Source organism: Rhincodon typus, chromosome 43 (genome assembly GCF_021869965.1).
Source record: "Rhincodon typus isolate 14 chromosome 43, sRhiTyp1.1, whole genome shotgun sequence".
NCBI classification, from domain to species: domain Eukaryota; kingdom Metazoa; phylum Chordata; class Chondrichthyes; order Orectolobiformes; family Rhincodontidae; genus Rhincodon; species Rhincodon typus.
The window spans coordinates 7,887,313-7,903,960 of NC_063374.1; the positions used below are offsets into that span (position 1 = coordinate 7,887,313).

A 16,648-nucleotide genomic window follows, 5' to 3' on the forward strand; every position below is an offset into this window, starting at 1 on the left:
CAGCCTCTCTGCTCCTATGATGCTGCTTGGCCTGCTGTGTTCATCCACCCCTGCACCTTGTTGTCTCGGATTCTCCAGCATCTGCAGTTCCTACTATCTCCGACCTGGAAATATATTGCTGTTCCTTCACTGTCATTGGGTCAAATTCCTGGAACTCCCTCCCTCACAGCATTGCGGATACTCCTACAGCACATGGATTGTAGCAGTTCAAGAAGGCAGTGTAACACCACCTTATCCAGGGGCAAGGAGGGATGGCAATATATACTGGGCATACCAGCTATGCCCTTGTCCCATAAATGAATTTTAAGAGCTGGCTTAATTTAATTCAAGTCTTCCTGGACATTTTGACTCCACACATAGTTACAGTGGCGAGCTTCCTTGGGGCCAGCTTGCTGCTACTGAGTGCAGAGGAGGCAGACTGTGGGTGTGTACCTGCAGGGTGATGAGGCAGCAGGCATGAAATGGAGTGAGGTGAAAGAGTGCAGACTGCCCGTAGGATCAGCCCAGTCACGGAAGAAGCCCCACTTTAGCTGTGCCAGTTGAATTTCCACTACAAAATCAGTCCATTCTGCCCATCTGCGCCGTATTTGTATTCTGTTAGATTCTTTCGCAGGATGTGGGTGTCGCTGGCAGGGCTGACATTTATTGTCAGTTCCTAATTGCCCCGGAGAAGGTGGCGCTGAGCTGCCTCCTTGAGCCCCTGCAGTCCTTACACTGTACCTCCAGCTACTTGAGTGTTATTGGAGCTGCACTTATCCAGGTAAGTGGGGAGTATTCCACTGCACTCATGACTTGTGCCTTGTTGATGGCAAATGGGCTTTGGGGGGAGTCAGGAGGTGAGTTACTCACTACCAGATTCCCAACCTCTGACTTGCTTTCGTAGCCGCTGTATTTATATGGCTGGTGCAGTTCAGTTTCTGGTCAATGGTAACCCCCAGGTCAATGAATTCAGTGATGGCAGTGCGATTTAAATCCCAAGCCCAAGCTTCATCCCAAACGCATTATCTTCTTCCTCTCAAATCACCCTATCCTTCTTTTACTTCCTCCCTCATCCCTTGAAGTGTACTGATACTATTCCCCTCGCCTGCTCCCTGTGAGAGCAAGTTCCACGTTCTCCTCACTCTCTGGGGAGAGGTGTTTCTCCTGAATTCGCCGAGTGGAGTTATGAGTGACCATCTAGCACACTAGTGACTGGCAAAGTGGGTCCGTTCTCTCTGCATTCTCCCCATCCTTCCCCAGAGACTTCACCGCTGAGCTGTAGAGAGACAATTTGCATTTCAGGAAATTTGGCCAGCTGGCTGATTCAGACGGGAAGCGTACTCTCCCACTGTTTTGACAATTTAATGAAAGACCCAAATATTTATCTGCTGTGGTGAAGTGACCGGCAGATACTTTGGATCTGTTTTCTGTGTCAGTCATGTTGCCAGGGTTCTCGCTGCGTAGCAGGGTGTGTTTTAAGCTTGTGGACGGGGCAGTGCCTTTGCCATGTTGGGTCTTGGCCTCCAGAGATGGTAACCCCAACCCTCCCTCCCCTCCCCCACCACCCTCCAACACTTTGTCAATTAAGCTCCCAAAACTTTTCTGTCACCCTTCTTCTCCTCTTGCATGCTCCTTAAAACCAAGCTCTTTGACTGAGCTGTTTGTCCCTGCTGTCTTCTTGTGTGGCTCAGAAAGCACTGTTGTGGTTAACACATGGCCCGCCATCCCTGACTGTTTCAACTCTCAAGTCAGCCAGAATTCCTTGGATCACGTGGCAGGCAGACACAGAGTGCACTGCATTGGGAGGGGCGTTTTTCTGGAGAAAGGCGCCAATATCTTTGCCTCTCCTAACATTCCTCGTGGGATAGGGCGCATCATATGACTGGCAAACAGGCAGTATTCCATACATGATGGTTGCCAGGATTTGAGACTTTCCTCTTGCGCTCGTCGGAACAAACGCGAGTATGCCAAATTCCATACGATCTCAACAACTTGTCCGAGGGGAGAAAAGGCTTCTGATTGGCTCGCAAGCAAACTCTGGCTGAGGTAAGACCCTGACCAATCAGAGTCACCCTGGCCTCTCTGAGAATGCAGACCCACAGTTAACCCAGCTGGAGCTCTGTCTCATGTCACACGCTATAGAAATTGGTGTGCCCATGTCTGTTTCTTGCATCCTGGTCCGAGATGAAAATCTCTGATTGTTTGTCTCCCTTTTAGTCATGCTTAAGTATTTCATTGGTTGGAAAATGCTGTGGGAGTGTCCTGAGGTCACGAAAGGTCCTTATAAATGCAGAAAGTTTTTTAATTGCTGCAACAGAAAGTAGGAGCAGAAGTTGGCCACTCGGTCCTTCGAGGCTGCTACCCCATTCAATACAATCGTGGCAAATCATCCAACTCAGTCCCTGTTCCCACTTTCTTCCCCATTTAGTTTGATCCCTTTAGCCCTAAGAACCGTATCTAACTCCTTGAAAACATTCAATGTTTTGGCCTCAACCGCTTTCTGTGGCAGAGAATCCCACAGGCTCCCCGCTCTCTGGATGAAGGCATTCCTGTTCATCTTAGTCCTAAGTGGCCTACCCCCATATCCTTAGACAGTGACTCAGTGTTTAGCCCTGCTGCCTCACAGCCCCAGGGACCCAAGTCCAACCTACCCTCAGGCGACTGTCTGTGTGGAGTTTGCACATTCTCCCTCTGTCTGTGTGGGTTTCCTCCGGGTGCTCTAGTTTCCTCCCACAGCCCAAAGATGTGCAGGTTAGGGTGGACTGGCCATGCTAAATTTCCTATAGTATCTAGGGACATGCAGGTTAGGTTGGTTAGCCCTGGTAAAAACCCCAAGTGGCTTTACAGGGAAGGGGTAGGGGGATTGGGCCTGCCACCCACTGGAACTTTAAGGCTTGTACCCTCGTGCCTGTCCCGCTATTTACCCTGGGGGAGGGAGGACGTGGTGGGTGGGCCTTCTTTGAAAGTCTGGTCACTCTGGACTGAAACACAGCAGCCATTTTATAGTTGGTAAGCTCGCGAAATGGTGTCAGAAGGTGTGTGGTGCGGCAAATTAAAAATGGGGTCTTGGGTAGTGTTGAAGAACAGAGAGATCTGGGGTACATAATTCTTTGAAGTTTGTGTCACGTATAAACAGGGTGGTTAAGAAGGCGTTCAGCACGCTTGCCTTCATTGCTGAGACCTTTGAATATCGGACTTAGGACGTCATGTTGAGGTTATACAGGACGTTGGTGAGGCTTCTTCTGGAGTACTGTGTGCAGTTCTGGCCCCCCTGTTATAGGACCGTTATTGTTAAATTGAAGAGGGTTCAGAAAAGATTTACCAGGATGTTGCCATGTATGGAGCGTTTGACTTATAAAAAGAGGCTGGGTAGGCTGGGACTTCTTTCACTGGAGTGTAGGAGGTTGAGAGGCGACCTTGTAGAGGGGTATGGATAAGGTAAATGGCATTTCCCTAGGCTGGGGGACTTCAAGATTTTGGGGTATATTTTTAAGATGAGGGGAGAAAGATTTAAAAAAAAGACATGAGGGGCAATTTTTTTTTTATACACAGAGGGCGGTTTGTGTGTGGAATGAACTTCCAGAGGAATTGGTGGATGCGGGTACAGTTACAGCGTTTAAAAGACATTTAGATAAGTATGTGAATAAGAAATCTTTGGAGGGATGTGGGCCAAGCGCAGGCAGGTGGGACTACTTTTGTTTGGGATTATGGCCTGGTCGGATCAAAGGGTCTGTTTCCGTGCTGTATGACTCTGTGACTAACTGTGTGAAACGGCGTTGACTCCGCAGCTCCATCCTGACATCGATGTGTCCAACCCAGAGCTGCACAGCCGGTTTGTACGCCTGAACGAGGCCTACAGTGTGCTGAGCAAGCCCAGCAGCCGCCGGGAATATGACAGGAGGCTGAGACTCCAACGCCATGGTCCCCCTGGAGGAGCACCTGGCAACCCTGTGGGGAGCGGCGGTAACCACGGCGACCCCTTCTTCTACAATAGCGTGAACGCAGCACCGCGCTATGGGTAAGTGCCCCAGCTCAAAGCAGTCCGCCCTCCACAAGGTAGGGAGGCTGATGGGTTAATTGGTTGTGGGGGGGAGGAGTGTGAAATAGATGAAGAGTGTTCCCAAAGTTAGCCTTCTAAGGTACAGGTATCGTCAATGGTCAAGTAGGTACCTCATTCGCTTCTGAGTCACAGTGGGCCATTCAGTCCATCGAGTCTGCTCTGTCATTCAATGAAATGATCTCTGGTCTGATCATCCTCAACTGCACTCCCCTGCCTTTTCCCCATAACCCCTTGATTCTCTTCCTGATTAAAAATTTCTCTCTCTCTCTCTCTCTCTCAGCCTTGAGCATACCCAGTGACCCAGCCCCAACAGCCTTCTGTGGTAAAGGATTCCACAGATACATTACTCCCTGAGAGAAGAAATTCCTCTTCACCTCTGCCCCAACAGGGCATCCCCTCATTCTGAGATTCTGTCCCCTTGGCCCTAGACTCTCCCACAGGGAGAAAACCTCTCCACAGCTAGGTAAGGCAGAGGAAAGCTGGTTTCCCACAGTGCCAGGACACATTCGAGGATGTAGTCAAGAGATGGAGGAGGTGGTGGGGGAAGAACATTTTGACACGGTGAGTGATGTGACCTGGAACATGCTGCCCAAAGTAGGGTGGGGGGAGATGTTGGAAACCAAGTAATTTTGGAAGGACCTTGGCAAGGCACCTAAGGGCAGCGAACCTGCAGCATGGATGAGGCGAGAGTGGAAGAATGAGTTAATGCTCAGCAGAGAGCTGGCCTGGGCTCAATGGGCCGAAAAGCTACCTCTTGTACTGTAATGACAACCTCCCGATCACAAAAGCCCAGTTTGTTACCGGGAGGTCTGCTTTAAGCTGAATGCCGATCTTACAGTGCTCTGAGTGGGATTCGAGCTCAGTGCTCTGGGATTGAGAGCCCAGGCCTCTGGACTGCTGGCCCTTTAAAACTAGCCACCGAGCTATCATAGCCGTAATAAATCACCTCTACCTCCTTTACAAACATGTGCCAAAGAAACAATTCCGGATGTGAATGCATGGGGTGATGTGCCACAGTGAATCACTCTGGGCTATTCAGTCGGATGCAGGGACATGCTGGTTTCTCTGACTGTCGAAATCAAAGCTTAGCAGTGTCTTGGAAGTGCTCGGACTGAGAGATTGCCGAGTCACAGGTCTGCTGTTCTTTCAAAGGAGTGAGTTCTGGCCAGTCTCAGCCAGCTTTCAGCCTGCCCCCACCTTCGCCTCGTTCACATGTGGCTGGGGTTGAAGATGACTGCAATAAAGCCATCAACACCCACAAGCCCTTGTCTGTTTGCTTCGGTGGCTGCCCACAATTTCTGCTATAACTGGTTGCCACGGAATTCAGTATCGTCCTGTCAGCTTCCTCAACCCCGATCGCCAACCAGTTTCGGATGAGACCCGTTTGAGAAGCCCCTCGGCCTCCTGTGCCACCACCACGACCCCTCCCCCCCCTACCCCCCACCACCCCCCCACCCCAACTTAGGATTCCGATCCATCCTACAGACCTGAAACCTTCTCTCCAGAAAAGAGAGTGCAGAGGGTGTGGCTGGAGCATGAGGGCATGTAGGGACAGTCAGGGCGGAGTGTGGGGACTGGCTGGGTCCATTTCGGGAATGGTCATATTGGAGTGTGAGGATGGTCAGGGGGGAGAATGAAGCGGGGTGGAATGTGGGGCACACTCCCACAGGGTGTGGGGGGTAATGTGGGGCTCGCTCCCACAGCTGAGGAGGGGGGATGTGGGGGGGCACCCTCCCACAGGGTTTGCGGGGGTGGGTAATGTGGGGCTCACTCCCACAGGGTGAGGAGGAGAAATGTGGGGGAGGTGGATGGGGGAGTGTGCGGGGGAGTGTGCGATTCGCTCCCATAGGGAGGAATTGAGGTGAATTGTATCAATTCAGTTCATGAGGAAACTGGTAAACATTCGAGGGAGAAAGGAATATAGAGTGGTAGGGTCATGATGGGGAAACAGGTGGAGGCTCCTGTGAAAAGAACATGGTCTTGTCCTGTACAGAAACACAGTGTCGGTTTGTTTAATTTAATGGTGCTCTCAGTCTGGTCCTGAGCTGTCCAGCCAGGGAAAGCTGGCCGCGTGTTTGTGTTTCCAAGGGGCGGCTATGGAAGAAGCTGTTGAAAACGGACACACAGAGCCAGCTCAGCAGTCCAAGGTACGGAATGAGCAGGGAGCAGCCAAGCCGGACAAAGACTTGTCCCACCACCCATCACTGAGGCACTGCTGCAGCTACAGTTACTGTCTCCACCCCAGCAGAGTTCAGACAGAAGCTCTGCTTCCCTATAATTGGGGGACAGGGGGGAGGTGAATGCACTTGGTGGCAACTGGCCCCTGGAATGCAGGCAATGACAAACACAAGCGGAGTTTCTCCTTCCTTCCCCACACTCCTTCAGAACTGCTGCAAGGCTGGGAGCCATTTACAAGGGGACGGTAAACTTCAGTTCATTTACCTATCATAGCAGGACACCAGTTGGCGGGGGGGGGGTGGTCCGTTTCTCACACAGGGCAGTGCTTCCAGCTGCCTCTCTGCAGCCTGCTGCAAATCCCTCAGATTTCAAATCCAATGTTGCTCTTGCTTTTGTGCACCTTCTTTGCAGCCGTAACATTTTATTCCTCACTCTGTTCTATCACCATACGATCTTTGTATGGTATGACCTGCCTATACTGCACACAAAACTAAACCATTCACTCTACCTAGGTACGTGTGACAATATTCAATCAAATCAAACCCGCGACATGCTGCAAAATCACGTCACGGGCCATTATCCCCCTCTCTTCATTTGCTTAGGCGCTGTCACCATTTTAATAACCCACACACAGCAAGATCCCACAAGTGTCAACACAGTAAGCACCAGACAGTCTCATCCCATGAATGAATAAAGAAGAAAAAAAAAACACCCACAGCGATGGGGTCACCTCAGAACTGCACTCCCTAGGGGGTAATTGGGATGGGATGGCCCTGCCTGTGACACCCATATCCCATGATCGAATAAACAACAGGAAAGCAGTCTTTCCTTAAATTGCTCTGTCTTTTCTGCCCACTCTCCTCCAACTGTGCCCTCACTTTCCTGACCCTTCAGATAGGAACCAACACTCTGCAGCAGGCTATTCAGCCCGTTTAGCCTGCCCCACCATTCAGTACCACATGGAAAATAGGTGCAGGAGTAGACCATTCGGCCCTTTAAGCCTATACCACTGTTCAATATGATCCTGGCTCATCATGCAATGTCAGTATCCCATTCCTGCTTTCTCTCCATACCCCTTGATCCCTTTAGCCATAAGGGCCACGTCCATGTCCAGCTCCCTCTTGAACATATCTAATGAACTGGCCACAACAGCTTCCTGGGGGAGAGAATTCCACAGGTTCCCAATTCTGAGTGAAGAAATTCTTCCTTATCTCAGTCCCTAATCCTAACCCTGACCCCTAATTCTGGATTTCCCCAATGTTGGGGGCCTTCTTCCTGCATCTAGCCCATCCAGACTTCCATATGTTTCTATGAGATTCCTTCCCCCCACCACTTCCATCAAACTCTTCTAAATTCCAGTGAGTACAAGCCAAGTCAATCCAGTCCTCCTTCATAAGTCAGTCCTGCCATCTGGGAATCCATCTGGTGAACCTTTGCTGGATTCCCTCAATAGCAAGAAAGCCCTTCCTCAGACTATCATCACAGAATCATTGAATCTCTCGTGTGAAAACGGGCCATTTAGCCCATCAAGCCGACACTGACCCTCTGAAGAGCAAGCCACCCTATCCCTGTAACCCTCTATTTCCCATGGCTAAACCACCTAGCCTGCATATCCCTAGATACAATGGGCAATTTAGTACAGCCAACCCACCCTAACCTTCACATCTTTGGCATGTGGGAGGAAACCAGAGCACCCAGAGGAAACCCATGCAGACACGGGGAGAATTGGCAAACTCCACACAGACAGTCGCCTGAGGGTAAGTTGAACCTGGGTCCCTGGGGCTGTGAGGCAGCAGTGCTAACCACTGAGCTACCATGCCACCCGAAGGAGACCAAAACCACACACAATGTCAAGGTGTGGCCTCACCACGGCCCTGTATAACTGCAGCAAGACATCCCTACTCCTATACTCATGGCTGATCAAACACTTCAATTGATCAACCTGTGTTTGAAATGCTGAAAACATATCTTCCCTCAACCTTCACAGCTTTGTGCGTCTCTATCTGATTTCCTGGTTACCTTCTCTACTCCAGGGGAATAATCTTCAGGGTTGCCATAGCAATCCTTGACAGGGCTTGACAGATTGCGACTTAGAGAAACCTGCCAGTTTAAAGTTTTCGAGAAGAACCTCCCAGTGCAAACTCTACAATCCCATATAATCCCCTCAATTGCTGCAAATACAACCCGTTCGTTCACCCAGGACAGCTTCAAACTCTAGGGAAATGCTAAATCCTCGGCTCAGTGCACAGAGCTGCTCTCTAATTGTCCAGAATTCAATTTGCATTGTGCTGGGAGACAGAGGAAGGGGGCTGTCTCCAGGAGCTAATCCCTGACCTGTATGATAACCAGCGGAAGCTGGGCTCCTTCCAGTGGAATGCTTGTCATGAGAGAGGCTGGGAAGTTGTCTGAGGAAGACCCTCGACATACCTCCTGTCCCCTCCTTAGAAAGTTTATCAGGATTGAGCAGTTACTAAACATTGTTCTCAGCACTGACCATGCTTGTTAACTGGCCTCTTGCTCTTGAATCTGTTGGTACATATGTATAAGCTTTCATATTTTCTGCTTGACAGTAGAGGTTGGCAGAGATTATAACCAGGATGGGAGGGATCTTTGTGATATTGGCTGCTTGAGGAAGAAGAGGGGTTGTTGTGCCTTCTTGACCGTTGCATCAACATGGTTGGTCCAGGACAGATTGTTGGTGATCACCATTCCTAGGAACTTGACGCTGTCAACCATCTCCACCTCAGCACCGTTGATGTAGTTAGAGGCGCGTCCTCCTCCTTCCTTCCTGAAGTCTATGACCAGCTCTTTACTTGTCCCAACTCTGTAAAAGCCACTTGCCCAGACCCGCTCCCCATCCCCCTACAAATTCTTCTCCCTTCAGGTAACGATCCAATTCTCCATTTGCAAGCCTCGATTGACACTCTCGGTTTCCCGAGCCTAACCACTTGCTGTTTCTCCTCATGCCACTTGGCGTCCTCTGGTTCTCCATTCTATCCATCAGTTAGGAACGTGCTCTCCCTCTCGGCTCCCAGTCCCAGCCCCTCGTGACGTTGGACAGGCCTCCTCTTGGTTTTACCCGATTTACTGCCCGGGAGGGAGCCAGCAGTGCCCCAAAGAGGGCGACGCACTGAGAAAAGGCGGTATTCACGGACCTCGCTTCTTTCTGGCCTGCGCCTTCCCGTTCCTCCTCCATCCACAAAGCAAAACTCTGGAGGCTATGGCCTGCTGTGACTGACCCCCTGGGCACATCAGTGTCCACCAATCTTGGCATCTCGCTTGCGGGTATCTTTGTCACAGAGGGATTGCCCCCTGCAGGTCATTGCCCAGTGGCCTGTTCACCGTGCAGTCTTTATCCACCGGGCTGAGCCGGGGTGCAGACATTGTTGGCTGAGCAACGAGAGTCCACTGAATTAGCACGCTCCGTGACCTCCAGATCAGAGACTGCAGATACATCCGAGACAGTAATGGTGGAAACCCGTTCAGCCTTTCCTCCTACCCAACCACGTGTCATATCCACTGTAAAGAGGACATAAGGACTTCACAGAGGCTTATTGCTATGCTCAGTGAGCAAAGGTCTGGAGTATAATGTGGGAAAATGTGAAATTAGCTGGAAGAATGAAAAAGAAGCGTGTTAGCTAAATGATGAGAGGTTGCACAGCTCTGAGACACAGAGGGTGAATTATAAAAGTGAATATACAGGTATCGCAGAGAGATCTAGGGATTCAGGCACCTAATTCTTTGAAAATCTTATCTCTGGTGGTTAAGAAGACATTTAGCACGCTTGCCTTCATTGCTCAAACCTTTGATTATGGGAGTTTAGACATTATGTTGAGGTTGTACAGGACGTTGGTGAGACCTCTTCTGGAGTACTGTGTCCAGTTCTGGTCACCAGTTATAGGAAGGATAGATGGGCAACACTGTTGCTCAGTCATTAGCACTGCTGCCTCACAGCGCTAGGAACCCAGGTTCAAATCCACCCTCAGGCGTTGTCTGTGTGGAGTTTGCACATTCTCCCCATGTCTGCGTGGGTTTCCTCCAGGTGCTCCGGTTTCCTCCCACAGTCCAAAGGTATGAAGGTTAGGGTGGATTGGTTATACTAAATTGCCCACAGTGTCCAGGGATGTGCAGGCTAGGATTAGCCATGGGAAATGCAGGGATAGAGTAGCGGATGGATCTGGGTGGGATGCTCTTTGGAGGGTCAGTATGGATCCGATGGGTTGAATGGCCTGCTTCCACACAATAGGGATTCTATGATGATATTAAACTGGAGGATATTCAGAAAAGATTTACCAGGATGTTTCTGGGAATGGAGGGTTTGAGTTCTAAAAATAGGCTGAGACTTTTTTCACTGGAGCGTAGGAGTTTGAGGGGTGACCTTATGGAGGTTTCTCAAATCATGAGGGGCATAGAAAAGAAGAATGGCCAAAGGTCTTTTCCCTAAGGTGGAGGGGTTTGACATTGGAGGCATATTTTTAAGATGAGTGGAGAAAGCTTTAAAAAAGAACACAAGGGGCAACTTTTTTTTACGCAGAGAGTGGTTCGTGTGTAGAATAAAGTTCCAGAGGAAGTGGTGGATGGGGGTACAGTTACAACATTTAAAAGACATTTGGATAATTACATGAATAGGAAAGGTTTGGAGGGATATGGGCCAAGCGCAGGCAAGTGGGACTAGTTTAGTTTGGGAATGTGGTTGGCGTGGACGAGTTGGACTGAAGGATGTGTTTCCGTGCTGTATGACTCTATAAATGTTAACATTTACTGTGAGGGGAATAGAATATCAAACTAGGGAGGTTATGCTTCAGTTATACAGGCCATTGGTGAGAGCACAGCTGGAGTAGTGTGAATAGTATTGGTCTCTGTATTTAAAGAAGAATGTAAATGCATCAGAAAGGTTTTACTAGACTGTAATGGACAAGTTGTCTCACAAGGTATGGTTGGACTGGCTAGGCTTGTATCTGCATTAGTTTAGTAGGTTAAGAGGTGACTAATTGAAATATAGAAGATCCCAAGAGGTCTTGACTGGTTGAACATGGAGAAGGTGTTTCTTTTTATAGGAAAGTCTAGAACTAGGGGTCACTGTTTAAAAATCGGGGTCTCCCATTTAAAACAGAGAGGAGGGGAAAACATTCTGTCCAAGGATCATGAATATCCTTCCTCAAAGGCAATGGAAGGAAAATCTAAACATTTTTAAGACGGAAGCAGATAGATTCTTGTAAAGCAAGGGGATAAAATGTTGTCAGGGTTGGTAGGAGAGTGGAGTAATCAGATCAGTCATGGGTCTTACTGAATGGTACAGCAAGCTTGAGGGGCAGAGTGGCTTACTGTGCTCTTCGTTTGAACATTTATACAGTAGAGGAGTGCACTGAGGAGGCAGGCTTACATTAATGGTGTGTCTTTAAAGCAGTAACGCTAATTCTAGAGATAAGGGTTTTGTCTTGTGGAGAGAGAGAGATCAAGCAGTTTAGGCCTTTACTTGCTTGAGTTTAGAAGAATGAGAGCAGATCTAACGGAGATATACAAGATGCTAAACGGGATTGACAAAGTGGATGTAGAGTGGATGTTTCTTCATGTTGGGCCATCTAGAATGAGTAGGGCTAGCAGAGTTAAAGTAGAAAGTTTAACCTAGACCTAACCTTTAACTCTAACCAATTTTAAACCTTTTAAACTCGAACAAGTAGGAGGTAGCAGATTTAAAACAGAGATGAGGAGGAACTACTTCTCTCAAAGGATCAGGAATCTGTAGAATTCACTGTCCCCGGGACATTGAGGAAGAGCGAGATTTTTAATCAGTAAAAGGTTATGGCGAAGGGCAGGAAAGTGGACTTGAGGGCCGAGATGATACCAGCAACTTTCATATCAAATGGCAGAGCAGGCTCAAAGGGGCTGAATGGCCTGCAGCTGCTCCTAGTTCTTCAGTTCTAACATCGCTGATGTGAAAATGTTTTTGTTTCGCTGCTTGGTTTGGAAAGGGCTGAGTGCTGCATAAAAGGGAGAGATGGCAGCAAGAGCAAGCCTTTTCTCTGGGGGCCCCTGCCACTGTCAGAGGAATTCGGATCCACGCTTGACATGCCACTTCATCCACACCTTGTGTGCAAAACGATCGGAACGCGCAGCGAGTGAAAGACGCGGCCTGGGCTTGCAGGCCCCCTGTCTATGCCAGTGAAGCGAGAAGCTTGCATTATAATCCCCAGTCAGCCTTATGAACAGAGAGGAAAAAAAAAATAACCACCGTCTTTTCATCCCTTTCCTTCCCCTTCATATTTACAATTCCCGGCCTGTCAGTTCGCCTGCATCTCATCATTGCGCCGAACTGACAGCTTCTATCCACTGCTGAGCATGTCTGAGCCCCACAGCAACATGGAGAGAAAGGCAGCGTCTCATCCGTGGCAGCCGGGATTGTGAATTGTTTCACTGGAGCAGTGCGTTCGGGAGAAGACTCCCTTCTCGTTTGCAGCTCGCTGTGTCGACAGCCCCCGCTGGTTCCCCTGGGGTGGGGTTGTTGCCTGGCTGTGTTTTCAATCCCTTTTACTGCATTGTTCATCGGTGTGGTACCCACCCCCCCACCCACCCCAACCTCTATGATGGAGCCTTGACGTGTCCGCCAGAGGGTCAAGGTGTCATGACCCAGTCCAGTTCACCCTTCCTCACTTCTCAAGGTGGCTGAGCAAGGCCCGGGAGGCCACTGACAAGCCGTTCAGTCCAACAATCCTGTCCCTTTTACGTAAACCGATCCCAATCACCTGTTTTCACTCACTCTGCATTCCTCAAACCTGGGGTATTGAAGGACTGTCTTATGAGGAAAAGTTGAGTAGGTTGGGCTTGTACTGATTGAGCCTGTGAACCTGAACTTATTTGAGACCTTAGTGAAACATGCAAGATTCTTAGAGGACTTGACCGGGGAGATGCAGAGAAGTTGTTTCCTCTTGTGACAGCGTCTAGGACCAGAGGGCATCATCTGAAAGTAAGAGAATTGACTATTGAAGATGGAGATGAGGGCAGTGAATCTGTGGAATTCTTTACTGCAGCAGGCTGTCGAGGCTAGGTCGTTAAGTATATTGACGACTGAGATTTTTAATCGGGAAGGGAATTAAGGGTTAGGAGGAAAAGGTTGGAAAGTGGAGTTGGGGATGATCAGATCAGTCGCGGTGTCATTGAATGATGGAGTACCCTTCTCATGTGATGGAAACTCTGCCAATCCCACTGCTTGCGCCCCCATGTAAGTTCCTCAGTGGCCTACTGAGTGGCCTTTCCTCACAGCCACACCATTAAAAAAACAGCAAACCAAACACCAGAATTTACAGTGAGAGCGATAGAACTGTCAGGTCATAGAGTCCTAGAATGGTAAGAGACCCTTTCGCCCATCATGTACACATTGGTCTTCAAGCTCCTATTACCTCTAGTTCTATTATCCAGCACTTGGCTCATTGCTTTATATGCTATGCTACTCCAAGTCATCATTAAAATATTATGTTGCCTGCCTACAACACCCTTTCAGGCAATGAGTTCCAGATTCCTCTGGGTGGAAAAAGATCCAATCTCCTATAAATATCCCAAACCTCCTGTCCCTCACCTCCAATCAATGTCCACAGATTATGGGTCCCTGTACTAAGGGGAAAGATTTCTTCCTACCTCCCCTACTTGCACCCCTCATACTTTTCTACACCTTTTTGTGGGGAAGTCACCCTGAACCTGAATAAAACTTCGGTTAGACTAGACCTAGATACTGCCTGCAGGTCTCCCACATTATAAACAGGGTGTATCAAGGCACAGGAGAGGGTGCAGAGAAGATTGAAGAGGAGAACTAACATAGGAATGTGGGGACTGCGGAGCTGGGTCTTGTAAAGAGAAGGCTGAGCAGTGATTCACTCAACGTCTGTGAAATTCTGGAAGGTTTTGATCGAGTGGAGACAGAAAGAATGTTTCTTCTTGTGGGGAGAAGCATCGGTAGAAGTTGTCAGTATGCAGCCGGCGTTGGGAAATCCAATTAGGAATTCAGGAGAACCGCCTTGACCCAGAGAGTAGGAAGAATTTGTGACTCACTCCCACAGGGAGTGGTCGAGGTGAGTAGGATAGATGCATTTAAAGGGGAAGCTGGATAACCATAGGGGGAAGAAATGATGAGAGGTTTACGATGATAGATTCAGTGGAGGAAAGATAGAATGAAGCTGGAGTGGAGGAGAAATAGCAGCTCTGATTGGTGGGCTGAATGGCCTGATTCTGTGTTGTATATCCCATTTCATTGTCTAACATTGGAGGTGTTCGTAGGCTGGAGTCGTTCCTGTGAGCACTGAACGATAGGGGCTGCTATACTACAGAATGAGTTGAATCCAGGGAAGCTGTGTCTAAGCAGCCTCTGCACAGATCTGATGGAACCCTAGTGCTCATGCGTGAGAGTTTTAGGGACACGGTGTGTTTTAATCAGTGAAGCAGGAGGTTACTAAATGACAGGAGTGTAGACTTTAAGTCATGTTCAGATTTGGGGCTGAATCACTCTTTCTGCCTTTTGTTTCAACAAAGCAAATGTTTGCCTTGTGACCTTTCGCTTACGTGGAAGTGAGTAACTTATTTAGGATTCATTTTGCTGGACTGACACAGCCCAGCTGCTGTATATTCTTGTTCTTTCCAAGAAAAAAAATCACACTCTGGGTCTCTGTTCAGGCTAAAACATACAAGTTCGACTTATTCAGGTGATCTGTAATTATAGGGAAGCAAATGGAATGTAGCTGAACACTCAGCAAGCAAATGCCTCCTTCTGAATAAGGCATTTGATTTCAGTTTTGGCTTATTCCACGGACAACCATTGTTGAGTTCACCTTTGCTTTTCTCAGTTGGTCTGTCCTCACCCTTGTCTTCTCTTCCGCTTCTCAAAAGGTACAACATGTCTGAGCAGCAAAAGTACTGGGAGCAGTTCCGGTATGCCACACCAGAAGACTATAAAGAGTTTCACAACGACAAGAAGCGGAAAAGAAACATGAAGGTTTTTGGCTACTGTGTCTTCATTATGTTGGCCGGAGTATTCATCCACTATGTTGGTTTCAGGTAGGTGCAGTCTGTGCAAATTTTTTACCGTAAACATGTATCCAGCTGTTACGGTGTGTAAACCTTGGAGCAGGAAGGTGCTCCACACACATGTTGCTATTGACAAATCCTGGAGAAAAGGAAGAGGAAAACAGGAGAAGCAATGCATGAGTAAATGGCTGTACATCGCTGTTCACTGTGACATTGACTGCACACTCAGAGGATCCACTCTATCTGCTGTCCTCTTCAAATAGAAATGCTTGCCAGAGCAAAATAGATCTGATTTGTGAGCGTAGAGGAAGTAATATTCTGTATCTTAACCCTGTGCTGTCCCTATCCTGGGAGTGTTTGATGGGGGAGAGTGTAGAGGGTGCTTTACTCTGTATTTTACACAGTGCTGTCCCTATTGTGGTTGTGTATGATGGAGATTCTGTTGAGAGACATGTACTTGCTGTTTAAAAGGGTAGAGGCAGTTTACTCTGTATCTAACCCCCTGGTGTACCTGTCCCAGGACGGCTTCATATGAACATTGTAGAGGGAACTTTACTCTAGATCTAATCCCATGCTGCTAGTACTGAGGAAGCACCAAACTGTTGGAGGGTCAGTGCTGACGGAGCGTCACACTGTCAGAGTGACAGCACTAAGAGAGTGCTGTACTGTCAGAGAGTCAGTGTTGAGGGAGCACCGCACTGTTGGAGAGTCAGCGCTGAGGGAGTGCCGCACTCTGTTGGAGGGTCAGTGCTGGGTATCATTATCACTTTGGCTGTTTGAGAGAAGCTCAATGTACCCAAACTGGTGTTACCTCTGTTACATGATCACCAGCTAGTGGCTGATTAGTTGCAGCACCCTGTGAGAGGCGCAACAGGCGCTATAGAAATTCAGAGGTTTCACTGTAACAAACAGGGTTTGCTTTGATGGCAGCCATCGTGGAAAATAATACTCACTGTCCTGGGCAGTGTTTGAGTAAGATGTTGGCATTCTCTCCAGAGGAGGTGACAGCTCCACCCAACACACCGTGAGCCTAGGGGCTAGGGCTCGGTTCTTCAACAAACATCATTCCCTGAGTCAAGTACATGGTTCCAGCGGAGGTGGCTGGTCAACGAGGGGGTGCCTCAGTTCAGACTCTGTGATATTCCAGGGTCCTGCATGTGGCCACTCACACGCTGTGTTGCAGCGTATCCCAATGTACGTATCTGCCTTTGCTCTGTGTCCCGGAGCCAAGTTATTATCTGAGCCTCTCAGGAAATGAGTTGGCAGTGGTTGGGAATTGTGACAGGATGCAATCCAGGTTTTTTTTTGATCTCCTGAGGCGCATTGAGTATCACAGCGTCAGCAGTTCACTGGGGCAAGTGCCAGACTGGGACTCTGTGTTAGTTTACAAAAGGATAGGCCATGGCGAAGACCAGAGCT

General features: G+C 48.7%; 1 protein-coding gene across 4 annotated transcripts in view; it reads left to right on the forward strand.

Annotated features, from left to right (window-relative positions):
• dnajc4 (DnaJ (Hsp40) homolog, subfamily C, member 4) overlaps window positions 1-16,648 on the forward strand; it is an 80,217-nt gene that overhangs the window by 29,521 nt on the left and 34,048 nt on the right. For all 4 annotated transcript variants that reach the window (XM_048619566.1, XM_048619568.1, XM_048619565.1 and 1 more), the window contains 2 exons: window positions 3,768-3,997; window positions 15,092-15,259. In XM_048619566.1, the coding sequence (XP_048475523.1) occupies window positions 3,768-3,997; window positions 15,092-15,259 (398 nt within the window). The remainder of the gene's footprint in view (window positions 1-3,767; window positions 3,998-15,091; window positions 15,260-16,648) is intronic.